At 40.6% G+C, this 14,256-nt stretch overlaps 1 protein-coding gene across 1 annotated transcript in view; it reads right to left on the bottom strand.

Moving 5' to 3' along the window:
* ITGA2 (integrin subunit alpha 2) overlaps positions 1–14,256 on the bottom strand; it is a 683,385-nt gene that overhangs the window by 163,511 nt on the left and 505,618 nt on the right. The window contains exons 18-20 of the mRNA XM_078675061.1: positions 8,049–8,159; positions 4,018–4,100; positions 939–1,080 (exon numbers count right to left, since the gene is read on the bottom strand). Of these exons, the coding sequence (XP_078531187.1) occupies positions 939–1,080; positions 4,018–4,100; positions 8,049–8,159 (336 nt within the window). The remainder of the gene's footprint in view (positions 1–938; positions 1,081–4,017; positions 4,101–8,048; positions 8,160–14,256) is intronic.

Here is a 14,256-nt window from a genome sequence, read left to right as displayed (position 1 = left end):
TAAATTCACTGTAACTATCTTGCCATTTCTTAATTTTTATTTAATGTTGACAAGTTTTCTTATGTTCCTAAGGGACACCGCAGTGTCCAGCGTTAACAGCTGCACATATGGCACATCGTCTTGGAACATATTAAATATGCGTTGCAACAATTTCTTTAGGACCCTATTACATCTGGGAATGGGTCTCGATCATCAGGGAAATGTAGGAAATGATGGAGATGAGTAGAGGAAATAATGTTGGAGCAGTCTTTGTCCTTCTTTCAAGGTCTTTTATGGCTTCCAAGGAAGGCAACATTTTGTCTTAATGCATTAGTGGTTGTCTTCAGGGGCATTCCTGGATTGGTACTCAAATCTTCAACATCCACTGGCGGATCACATATCATTATTCAACTAGGACAAGAATAATGGTGAGAGACAGCATCAAAATGTGCACTTACCTTAAATATATATTCTCTTTAGCAGCACCACTCCATCCTTATCCTTGTTCAAGTGACTTTCCAGAGCACATTATTGCCATATTATGTATTTTCAGACTAGCCTTTATTAATACCAACTACTGTTGGTCCATTCAAACACACCCCCTCGTGTTCCAACCACAATACTGATGCTTTATACAATTATGTGTCTGTGTACCATCATTATGTCTCCATTGTACTATTTTTGGAATGTTTATATTCTGTTTCAGAGCTTTCTGATGTATATTATACCAGACCCATATATACATATGACACTGAACATCGAAAATGAAAAAAATAATTACACCTAGTCATAGGACAAATGTGAAGCTCCTGCAGTCTACCCAAGATCACTTCTTTTGGCCATAGTACTAAGGAACTACTTGATCTCCACTAAGGCCTCCAAATGTTCATGGTCTACATGGAGAAGTTACATTTGAAATAAAAATGATAGAAAACACATAGGAAAGGTTGGATACTTACAGGTACTGAGGATGAAGCAAAGAACAAGTTCTCTGAAAAAAATGCATTTATTCTGGTGTTGTATGCACTTTCCATTGTATTCTCCAATGTTAAGCTATATACAAGTCTTCTGTTCTTGTTACTGACAATATATGTTGGTTTGCTGTTGAAAATCGAAACCTTGTAAATAAATGTGGGGTTCTCACATACATTTTACAAAAAATGTTAACATTCATATACATACCAATGCATATGTGAAAAAGATATATTACTGTCTTAATATGTAAAACACAGAAGTATTCCATTTCAAGCATTACATTTTTTATCATGTTATAGATTTTAATGTCTGGAGAAAATGTTTATAATTTAATAGGAAGATATTTTATTCAACTCGTGTGGTATATATTTTAATTCCGAAAAATCGGATTGGGATGTGTTGATTACTATTAGTTGTGTATGAGGAGTGAGGGGAAGATTGAAGTTGAAAAGGATGACACTCCATTTGATAGGCTGATTTAATGGCATGAAGATGTGCCATGACGAGGCAAGATTGTTTTGAGGGGGTGACCATCTTTGTGCTCAGGGCCTAAGACTTGCTTTTACAGGTCGTTCAGGGATTCTAGGTTTGAAAGACGTTTTAGGTCAGTCTGGTTCGAAGAACCAAATGTTAAGGTCACCCAAAATTAATAAGTTGAAGAAGGTGAGCAGTGGATGAGTTAAACTGAGTTATGATTCCTGATAGCGACCACATCTTTTACAAAGTCTTCTTAATGTGATGGCTTCTATTGATTTGGAAGGCAGATGGGATGGCCTGGTGAAGTGGGCACATGTGTTGTCCCATATTATGTTTTAGTGATGGAGAGAAGGTCCAGCCAGGAGCTCACCTCAGGATTTGGATGTTCTGGTAGTTTTTTTCAATGGTCTTGTGTTGATGAGGTTGCATGCTAAGCGGTGGTAGAGGGAGGGGGTTGATTAGTTGTTAAGGAATACCAAAGCATGTGAGGAAGGCTGGACATAATAGGTAGAGTAATTATCTAGCTCCAGGAATTTCTAAGGAAGTGTTGGAAGTTTATAAGGCAGATTAAATAAGGTAGGAAAGATGAAGAAAGGTAGAAGAGGATCGAAAAAGGTGTTTTGAAGCACTGGTCCTGCTTGTCTCACACCTTGATGAGGCAATGCCCTTTTGATAGCAGGATAGAAGTCCTAGGATACCTCATCACCTCTCTAAAACGCATCCTCTGCTCAGCAGTCTCCCTGTTCCTGGGTGTCCAAAAGCTTGACAGAATCACACCCAATTGAATCAGCCCATATTACATTCAAAGGTTTCATTCACAAAGCTCTAGGCATTAATACACTGCCTTACCTGGTCATGAACATCAGAATTTCTCGCTGCTCCCCAAGCAGCAACAACGCAATAATGGAAAGCAAGAAAAACAAGCTGACAAGACATAAATCCTTCTATTACTCTCTGATGATCTGTAAAACGATTCCAGTCCAGCTCCTACAGTCTCCCTCCCACCTCATTTGCATTTCCCTTCCTCTGGCTGCACCCTAACATCTTTCCACTGATCACCCCTCAAGCATTTAACTCACATCTCCCATGTCTTGACATTTCTTGCTATAGCCTCCTATGTTTCTGTGAAAAGCTTACTTGCCTCATAACATAGGATTGCACTCTATAAAAGAAATACACACACATAATCAGCGCCACTGGAATTATTCGATGTGTGCACGCAGCATTTTCGCAATATTGTTAATTTGCCATATAATCCATCATCTGCTACATACCCAGCAGATTTTACCAACAAAAATGTTTCTAGCACAAATGGTTCAAAAGTTACTACAAACGCAGCACCACGTATTGCTGCGCTTGCAAAGGTTGACCGATCACCTTTCTGTTAGTTATTGCTATATCTGAGTGTTAAACTGGTACGTATGAGGGGCATCTAATGCCCAGCAGTGTTAACAACCGTAAAAACGTCAGAACAGTTAAGTAATACTATGACAAAATCTGCCGCATCATGGCGCATGATTTGCCTTTTCTTTCTGCATAGTTTACTCAACCCTGCTGCATGATTCCAGTGGCCCTGCAATTAATCTATCACCCACCATCTCATTGGTTGTTGTGAAATTAGATGTCACTTTCTTAATTTTCCTGTTGTACCATTGAAGACTACTATCTATGCAATCTGTTTTTGAATAACTTCTTACGTTTAATGTGCACGGGCTTATAAAGTATTTGACCAATGATGATTTTATGGAAAGCACAGCCATTAAATGCATGATAACGACAATTTTTCTGTAAGAAGTCGTGTCCTATTCCCGTTTAGGGTGTGAACTACCTCTGAATTCCTAGCTCTACTTCATAAAACATTCTACAAAGCATGTTGCTAAGAAATTACTGAAGATGTACCATGAATTTTCAGAAGTGAGAAGTTTAATCACAGACAAAAGTTCCGGGGGCAGATTTATGAGGCTCTTGCGCCTCCTTGCGCCGCAATTGCGTCACGTAATGTGACGCAACGGCGGCGCAAACAATGCGCCCTATTTACAACGTGACACATCTAGGAGATGCGTCACGTTGGAAACCCCTGCGCCATAAGGAGGCGTTCCTGCGCAGGGGGGGGCGTTCCTGCGCAGGAACGCCTCCTAAAAGTGGCTGAGTGAAATCTAGGAGATTTCACTCAGTCACTTTCTACGTCAATTCCCTACGCCTGCTTGAAGCAGGCGTAAGGGTGACGCAGCATGCATAGAATAGGGGGCTCCTGTGCATTGCAGGAGTCATGTCGCACTTGCGACATGACTCCTGCAATGCGCCGCACGTACGCCGAGAGATGCGTCACGCATCCTCACTGCCTTGCACCATGGTGCGCCGCATCATAAATGCGGCGCACCATGGGTGGCGGAGCAGTGGCGCACGGTGGCGCATGTTAACTGGCGCATCCCTGGGGATGCGCCGGTTAACATAAATCTGCTCCCTGGTGTTTTGATTTTAAAACATGGCTGTTACATAGACACATAAACGCAATAAAACATGCTACTTGAAAAGCAATATTTGAAGAATTCGATTTAGAAGAGATAATTGTGACACAATACTCACTTTTCATAATTTTTCTGACTGACTTTAAGAATGAGATCCGCTAAACATTCTTCATCGTTTCCACAGTCTTTTGTGAATGGAATCTGAAGCACAAACAAGGAATGGGACAAACAATATTTATTTTGAAATGTAGTACATGTGAATTGTATATTAGTGGGGTTAATAAGTGAAAATTAAAGTACATATACAGCCACAGTATGTGAAAGGCAAAAGTACCTGTACAGTCACGGTTAACCTGCTCTACTACAAAACCATCTGTGAATGGAGAGAAACCTTATTTCCTTAATCTTCAGAGGACTGAACCAACAGCACAGTGTTACTGATCAGAGATTCAACCTAAAGTAGCCAAAAATACAAATTGGACTCTGTGCATAGGAAAGCTTTAAAAAACACAGTTATGTGTCTTTTTGTCTCAGGTACCTGATAGGGCATACCATTTATTTGCACTGTAGAACTAACTGCCTGTAAGGAAGGAAACTTGGAATTTGAGGTAATAGTTTAATATTTATGTTTTTATTTCATTGTAAGGAATATCGCGGCCATGAATGGTGGATTTGGATTTTCACCTTATTCTGATAGGCCCCCAACGAGACACTGTTTACAGTATGTTTTTTGCACCTTGATGTGTGTGCAAAGAGCGTTTTGGAGTTATTGCAAGAGGACAACCGGCGTTTTACCAAACGCTTGTATACATAAACTAAGTCACCTGTGCTGGTTTCTAGCCAGCTACCTTGTCCTTGTTTAAAACCAAGTGCATGGGGTTTATACGGGCTTCTGATCTGACTTTAGACAGCTCAAGAGCTTGGAATACTTTTGACGTTTTGCTACTGCAGGAGACCTGGAATCTGGAAGATTCACCTTTGGGCTTAGCCTGAAAGCAACATACACACAAGGGATACTGGAGGTCTACACAAAACGCAATATTGTGTATCAAGTTTAAAAAGTAACATATGTGTGGGCACGTGTCTAGGAGAAATCAGGTGTAGGTGCACGACTTGGAATACTCCCATCAGCCCACCATTTGGCGGAATTTCGTCATCTGGGATTTTTTGTACAAAGACTGGTATCTGTTAGGTCTCTCACTTGATGATATTGTGAGAAGAACTAGAAACAGATCCTCCAGTGACGGAGAGAATGTAACATGGCTGAGTGGGAGAGGTTGCAGTGAGACAAAAGTGAAAAAGAAAATGTGAATTAAAATTACTTAGTGTGATGCCAAGGCAACGTACCTTATTCGGGGGGTCATCACAGAAGTAATATTAAAAGCAACAGTATATACATAGTGTTCAAACAAATATTACTACCAATCAGATGGAGATGGTCGACATGTCTCAGCCTCTACAGGCTTTCTTCAGGACCTGCGATATGGAATACTACTGCAACTATGGCTAAACAAGTTAACAATCACTTGATAGAAAAAACCACCCAAAGGGTGCCTACCGTAACTTCTTAGGTAGGTCAATCATTTATCACCCATTAAGTTTATGGGGAAAGGCCTCGCCTCGCCTGGCACTCGCTCAGGACAATAAGAGGCCCCGCTCTGTCCGTCGGTACCTCGGGCTTTAACTGAGCCACCTCCCCCTCGGCTCAGTTAAAGCCCAAGGTACCGACGTACAAAAAATCCCAGATGACGAAATTCCGCCAAATGGTGGGCTGATGGGAGTATTCCAAGTCGTGCACCTACACCTGATTTCTCCTAGACACGTGCCCACACATATGTTACTTTTTGAACTTGATACACAATATTGCGTTTTGTGTAGACCTCCAGTATCCCTTGTGTGTATGTTACAGTCTGATTGGGGGATAGGATACTTTGGAGGTCTTTAAACTATTTCCCCTTAGACCCTTCTATACTCGTGTTTTTTGTCTTAGCCTGAAAGCACCTTCATCACCTGGAATTTTTGAGCCTGAATCACAAAGGTTTTTAATCAGCACCAAGTAGTCAAGGTTTGTGTTGTAAATATAAGATCTTCTGTGGCCAGATGGTATATAAAGAAGTTGTAGATTTATTGAAAAGATGACAGCTTCTGATATGTTACTGGAAGATGTAAAGTCCAGGTGATGCCCCACCAGGAGCAGCCTCTCTCCTGCTCAGCCTGCACACTCCAACTGACATTCCCAACATCACCAGGCACCCATGCATTCCACGACATCTCCAAGCACACCAACACTCATTCTGGCTGATCAGTAAGGAAGATATACATAGGCAGGGGGAAAGGCAACAGTAGATCATTAAGTTTGCATTACTTTCAAAGGTTTAAGTATCTTCTCTATATGAAGAGGTTCATGTTTCTAGCGCAGCGAAAAGAGAAGATTTCAGAGGAATGTTGTCAAATTAAGTGAACAACTACTCAGCTGGAACTTTGTTGGTGTACACAAACATCTGTAATTCATTTGATACAGCATTCTGCACATCTGCCATCTGAACACATAAATGTATACCGAAATAGTTCATGCGTGAGTCCTGCAGCAAGTGTGAGAAAGTGCATGCAAAATCCTCAGTTTTGAAGTGTTTGTGTAGGAAGGAAACATTTAATAGAAAACATATTTCATAAAGACATTAATGAAAATGAAATAGATTTCTGAATGTTAGCATTTTGTTTGCATGCATGCTAAAATAAATGCAATTCAGATCATCTGCATAGGAGATATAGATGAAACAAGGCCTACTCCAATATTGTATGTGCATCACATGATCTGTGCATAGGTAGTGACATTTGTAAGACTTCTGGAGTCATAATATACGTATTATATACTGCACACATGCATGACTTTCTTGGTGATTCGGGACCAAATGGTTCACTGTTGGTTCTAAAACCGACTATTTTTCGCATATGTATAATGCTTATAAATTACAGAAAAAGCTCAAGGGAGCTTGTTGTCCACTAACATGTCCATCATAATATGCATTCTTGTTATTTATATATAATTTACATAAGAGGTCATTAGACACCAAACCAAGCACGCATTAATCTCTTCGTGTGATTTCTGAGGCCAGGTTTGTCTTTTACTTCCAGACCCTTAGGCTGGATTCCTTCCTTTTAGAATTGACTTTTAGTAGTCATTTTTTGGTCGAACCTGGGCAGCGTATGCGCTGCTCTGTGAGGCATGCTGTATTCAGGTATGGACTTCATGCTCTGCCCACTCTCTGCTCATATTTTTCATTTGCTTGTGTCATATTCCATTGTAAACTGTGGCTTTTCATTGGTCAATAGGCTTAGTAGTCCCTCCTTAGTACCGCCTTGTGTCATTTTGTATCCTCCCATGAGGACACCCCGTTACCCGTGTTGTTACTCAATAGGCATTAATTACAGCCTCCAAGCACTATTTTCTCAAATAGCTTTGTCCTGCCTGCTTTTTCAGATAGGACACCCTCTCCACTCACTCTTTAAAAAAAAAAATCTTTATAGTAGGGGCGCCCAACGAAATTGCAATGTAATAGGTCTCGCATTTACGAACGTTTAAGCTATTGGCATTGTAAATGACAATGCCTTTTATTTATCTGTTTTAAAAACAACGCATAAATAAAAGGCATTGCATTATTTATCTGTTTTAAAAACAACACATAAATAAAAGACATTGCCATTTACAATGCCAATAGCTCAAACTCTCGTAAATGCAAGACCTATTGCATTGCAAATGCTTGTTTCTACTAGAAAGGAAACCACACATTGTCTGGCTACCAGCTGGCTCTTCATAAACCAATTCTTAGAATGTCTCCCTCCCTTACAGCATAGAGGTCATTCAACTTGAAAAGTGAGCTACATGAATCTATAGATGGGCTAAGATGAAATTTAACCACTATTCCCCACAGCTGTTCAGTTGTCTCCTAATTTAATTGTGTACCATTAAAGTGGGGTGAATGTGACACCTTATTCACAGTGTGACAAAAGTGCTGTCTGTAGCAATATATAAAAACATATTATTCTTTTTGTAGTTGTTAATGTTAATATTATTATTGCATGCCAAAATACAATTTCATGAAGCAATTCACTGAATCCAAAATTGCTAATTAGACAATCTATACTTACAAAGTATTCACTGGATGTTGAAGAGTATGGATTGAGCACAGGCTTGGTGCCAACGTTTTGAAGGCCTATGTCAATGCGCAGATTCAGAGAGTTTACTGCATCAGAAGGCTCCTGTGAATGTAATTAATATACTGTCTTTCAGTTTGAATTCAATACTGTGTTGGACTGTCTGACATTTATCATTATGGAAAGGTCACAAACACCTGTTCTAAGCTAGGAATTATAGACAGAAAAATGTACAGTTTTGTCCTCTAACTTCTCCAGTGTAGACGTAGGCACTCTTACTTAGGGTCCGATATAAATTTCATTGGACACCTCAAATCTTCACCAGGGCGATGGAGTAAATTCTTCATCGCTTTGGCAGAGATGCGGCCTGTCGACTTCAGAAATGATCACCAAGATGGCAATCATTTATAAATCATTTGGAGGAACCACCTTCAAAGCAGTTCCTGCCAATGCTTTTTCCAGTTTGGTGCAAGACTTTGCCAACATGATAGAGCCTTGCACAAAACTGGCTTTTTTTTATTTTCAAAAAGAAAATTCCAAAGCAGGATTTTCTTTTTGAAAATAAAAAAGATAATGCCCAGTCACCATGGGAGTGATTTCCCAAGGGGATGGGGGCATTTTTTGTTTTTTACTGTCCCTAACCGCCAGCGTTTGTCTGGCAGTGATGAACAGTAGAAAAGGCCTATATGTCCACACATTGTAAATGGGCGGATGGGCATATAGCCAATTCACTGATGGCCCTTGTCTGTAAGGGCACTGGAAAAGTTTGGCCATGGTGGGGACAGAGTAATCACTGCAGTGGCCAAATGCATGGTCCGTCCACATCTAAATAGGGTGGGCAAACCACTATGTTGGCAGGGATGTAACTCTGACTCCGTTGCAATGGAGTACCCTCTCTACCTCTATATTTACTTCTTAAATCCCAATAGAATCAAGCATTCATGCATTAAAAGTGAAATGTTACTTACCTGTAACTATACTTATCAAATGTCGATACATAGACTTTGCTTATCAAATGGTCTGGATTATGAAGCACACTATGTTTTCTTCCTAACAGTTTAAGACATGAGCATTAATGTGTCTGAATTAAAGATCCACGATGACATCATCAGCATTGTCTTTTTTTATGTAGTTGAGTTATGCCATCTATTTCTGAGTGATGTAAATGCCTGGGCAGTAAATTTCTGTATGTTACCCATTGTATGGAAGGGCACAATGTGAATCTATAAAAGAAACACAGTGAAAAATCTTTAATACAGGTAAGTAAAATGCTCACCAATATGGAGTTAATGAAATCAAGTGTATGGTTGAAATTTCATACCATGGTGATGTGGTTGATGTCAGTGTAAAATTACATATAGGGGCCGATTCCGATCTCGCTCGGAATGACTCCGAACGCGATCTGGCTGGGAAAAGTACGAGCCGGACGTGTGTTTTCCCACATACTTGTACAACTGTATGAGCCTGCAAGTACGATGCGGGAAAGCATGAAATTGCCGACCAAGATGTTTCTTGGTCCGGATCACTCCGTTCGTGTCGGCCGTAAGCGAATCGTGCCGTGCAATCGAGCCGAATTCCAACTGAGTCAGTAAGATGCACGATTCGGACAGCCGGATCGGGACGGATTCTCCAACTCGTAAAAGCTCCGGGAAGCGGACTTTGGGGATCCGCGCCGGACCCCCTTTCTCCCATAGTCTTACAAGTCTGTCACAGAGGGGCACCCAAGGGCCCCCCAACACGTGCATGTATGGTGCGGGTGGCACAGAAGCGTACCCACTACAGGGGGCACCCTTTTGCGCAACATACCTTTTTTGTCAATGGGAGCCTAGGTATGCTTCGTACAACAGGCTCTTATTGACTTCAATGGGGCTCGGAGTGAACAGTGTTCATAAGCGCGTGTTCGCATCGTACTTGGGCGTTCGGAGCCCCGGAGTGCGAGTCGGTCAGAAAGCACTACGGATTCGACTCAGACGAGGGGCTTTCCCAACGGGTTTGGAATCGGCCCCTAAGTGTTTTTGTACCATCATGGTTGAAACCAATGGAACCCACATCAGGATCAGTGCTCCTATTACATTTATTTGGCACAAAAGGGGGTGGTGATGGACGGAGCATCTGAACCAACCAAACACTCACACCCAGTCAACAGATCTGGGTTTAAACCATCACTGTTCTTTAGCCCACTCTGCCACCCCAGTTCAGACATGGCCATATGCAAATCAGTCTGACCCTGTGCCTCATGGGAACAGTCCAGCCCGAACTGCCAAGGTCGATGAGATAAAATTCTTTGTTTTGGATTTTGTGTCCTCAACTAAGGTGATAACTTGAGTGCTCAATGCTGAACAATTGAACAATTATGCTTTACCTGATGACTATGTAAGTATCACGTGCACTGTGTATATTTGAGTTTGCATATTTCAAGTTCATGTTCATTGCCCCTAAACTTTTTTGATGATTTAGGCTAACAGCCGAACACACGTACGTAGACAACTGAGTCTGCTGAGGCAGATATTTTTTATGTTTATGTTTATGTTTGTGATCTGTATTTTGAGCCCTTGACACTGTGTGGTTTCTATGTACATTTTGGATGCTTTCATGGATGATTTCTGAAAAAAGTAATTTTTATTTAATTAAATTAATATCATTATTTATTTTTCAGAACTAACAATGCTGTTGTATAGAATTTAGAAACACCTTCAAGGTTGGAGACAGGAACAAGTTCTAAATTGTCTCCATGTTCAATTATCTATTTTCCACCTTTGAAGAAGCCAGTTTAATATGCCTCTGTTTCTGGAATCTGACACTGGTTGGGCACAGACATTTAATATCCTTTAGGGATTACAAAAAAATGCTATAATTGAAGGAATATCTTCCTGTCTGTTGAGCAACCTGATAAATATCGGCAACTCTGTTGATTTCAAGGAATTCCCTCTTTTAATTTCCGGAAACACTTAAAAAATGCTGACGAGCCTCCACACAGCACGAATTTAATTACAGACCTATACGAGGGGGAACAGTGATTGCCTTTTTTTTAATTAGCAATAGCTATATTTTGAAGAGAATGGCGCAAAGACTATGCTTAGGTAAAAGGGAGGTTAAAAGAGGGAAGAGCCACTACCAGGCCATTGTAGCCAACCTTTTGTAGACCTATTTGTCATACCATAATTATTCCTAATCAGATAGTGCAACAGCCCGTTAAAAAGTTTATCACTTTGGAGAGCCATTACTATGTTTAAATATGCAAATCATCCAATTCATAATTTCTCTGAACATCCTTCAGTCATTGCACTAGCACATATGAACAAAAGTCAAAATTATTCCAATGTTTCATTCACCAGTATTGTAGTCTCTAATTGGCTACCATCACTGATCCTGTTAGTCATCGAAATGGCTTTTCAATTAGTAAAACATGAGAAAAGAGGAAACCTACACTGTATTCCGATCCAACATATGGCTGTTTGACTGTCCAGGAAGCTAGGTTTAGTTATCCTGATGCGATGCAAACTGATAACTCTGAGTGGGCAAAAGTATTTTGCAAAATGAGAAAGAGATTAAATATACCTGTTTATTCAAATTTACCTGCAGAGTGAAGTTTGACTGCAAAGACCACCCAGTGTGTCAATAAAAAAACATGAACAATGGATGGATTTCTGGGATTTCTCGCAGTTTGTCAGTTTCCCGAGGTTCAAGGAAAACCATGCAAACTGCTAGAATTGCCCATTAACTAGGCAGTTGGAGCATTTCTTATGGTTCCTCTGTGACCACGTTTTGTTAGGGAGGACCTCAATAATTGCAAAAACTATAGTTTGCTGTTTATGGGCAGGATGCCCATAAGCAACTTCCATTTTGTTTTCTCTAGAACTTGAAAGCATATTTTAAAGGATTTTGGGCGAGAAGAACAAAGACTTCTTTCACAAAAAATGGTTGGGAAATGTGCACTGACCTTTTGAGAATTGATTCAGATTTTGCAAACTGACTAATGTACTATTAGGTTGGTTCACAAATCACCATATGAAATAGGATAAAATGTGACCTTCCTCATTACTATCAAGGAGGTAGGTTACAAATTGCAAATTAATCGGAATGGATACCCTCACAGGAATGGAGGCCTGCTGGAATCAGAAGATCACCATGCCTGTTGTTGCATTTAAATAAAGTTTTTTTTAAATGTAGACCATTTTCCTAAAAGGAAATGGGGCTGCATTCAATATATATTTTTATATTTAATACAGCCCTATTTCCTTTAAGGAAAACGGTCTACATTTAAAAAATACTTCATTTAAATGCAATGTAAATCAAAAAACGTTTATCCTATGGAAACTAGGTCCTAACTATAACTACCTACTGGTGACCACCAGTAGGTAATATATATATTAAATACTTATGCTTTCGAGTACAGACTCCTTTCCATATTAGAGAAATGTGTTCTGGTTGTTTGAGACGCCTGCGGTGGCGTCATTGTTCTGCACCCCCAGCAGTTTGGCGCTGTCCGGCAGAGCCGCAAGAGTGAGGTGAAATGAATAATCAAACCTGATAGCTCCCGAAGCCATACCAGTGATTGAGGAAGGGGAGCACATACCAACAAGGAGTTGGAAGGAAAGACTCCCTAAGCATGGTTTGTTTTCCTGTGTGCTCCCTAAGGAATGAGACACTTCGGAGCTGGGAGCCACAAAAGCCACATGCCGAGTGGTGAGGCATAAGTGCAAACAGAAATTGTCAGAGACTGTATTACCGTGGTTTTAAAAATCTACCGCTGCAAAGAAAGATGCCCGTTTTAATTAGTTGCACATTTTGAACAGTGAGCTGCTTCGATGCTCATATGAAATTAATTGGTGACACAAGTCAAGTATTGGTGAATAATGTTTACAAACAATTGAGCATCCCAGTATTTTTACAATGTTTATCAATTTGGACTCACTTGCTGATAATATAATTATACCCACTGGCATCTTGTGTCAGTTGATAAAGGCTGACCGCCGAAACGCGTTCTGAACTTTGCTGCTTAAAGGAATGTCAGATTGCAAATAAAAGTTTAGGTACTTGAGCTTCGAGTGCAGACTCCTTTCCATATTGGAAAAAGGTGTTGTGGTTGTTTGAGGTGCCAGCGGTGGCGTCATCGTTCTGCACCCCCAGCGGGTTGGCGCTGTCTGTCAGAGCCACAAAAGTGAGGTATCATGAATAATGAACCGAATAGTCAGACCAGTGATTGAGGCAGGGGAGCAAGTACCAACAAGAAGTCGGAAGGAAAGACTCCCTAAGCATGAATTGTTTTCCTGTGTGTTCCCTTTTGAAGGAATGAAGCACTTTGGAGCTGGAAGCCACGATAGATATTTGCCGCGTGGTGAGGCGTAAGTGCAACAGACATTTTCAGAGACTGCTTTACTTTGGTTTTAAAAATCTACCACTGTAAAGAAAGATGCCGGTTTTATTTAGATGCACATTTTGCACAGTGACCTGCTTAGAGGCGCAACTAGAGCCAAATTTCGGGGGGGGGGGGGGGGGTCTAAGAAAAAATTTCGGGGAGGGGCTGAACCTTCAATCTGTAGGCAGAGTGGAGCTGCAGGGCCTCCAACAAGGGGTGAAACAACAGCAAGGCCTAATTAACATTCAAATGGTCTTTTAAAGACCTGTGAAACGTTCGGGTGTGGCTGTGTGTGTGCCCGGGAGCTGTCTGAGCCCAGGCTGCCACACACGACGGGGGGGGGGGGGGGGGGGGGGGGGCTGAAGGATGGTGACTCCAATGGGTGTTGCGCGCCTGGACCTGCTTTGATGCTCATAAGAAATGAATTGGTGACACAAGTCAAGTATTGGTGACAAATGTTTACGAACTACTGAGCATCCCAGTATTTTTACTGTGTTTATCAAACTGGACTCTCATGCTGACACTATAATTATACCAGCTGGCCTCTTGCTTCAGTTGAAAAAGGCTGACTGCTGAAACGCATGCTGTACTTTGCTGCTTAAAGCAATGTGCATATATATATATATATATATATATATATATATATATATATATATATATATATATATATTCACTGAAAAAACCATAGGTTATAGACCATATATAGTTAGGAATTAGCATTTAAAAAACCTTATTTTACTCACACAAAACCATTGAAATTCCATATATAGTTAGTTGCACTAACTATATACTGCGCACCCGCAATCCACTGCTGATCATGTCACATATTACATCATTCATGAC

The sequence above is a fragment of the Lissotriton helveticus genome, chromosome 2_1 (assembly GCF_964261635.1).
Source record: "Lissotriton helveticus chromosome 2_1, aLisHel1.1, whole genome shotgun sequence".
In the NCBI taxonomy this organism is placed as follows: domain Eukaryota; kingdom Metazoa; phylum Chordata; class Amphibia; order Caudata; family Salamandridae; genus Lissotriton; species Lissotriton helveticus.
The sequence above is the reverse complement of the archived record's forward strand: the minus strand, read 5'-3'. Positions and strand labels throughout refer to the sequence as shown.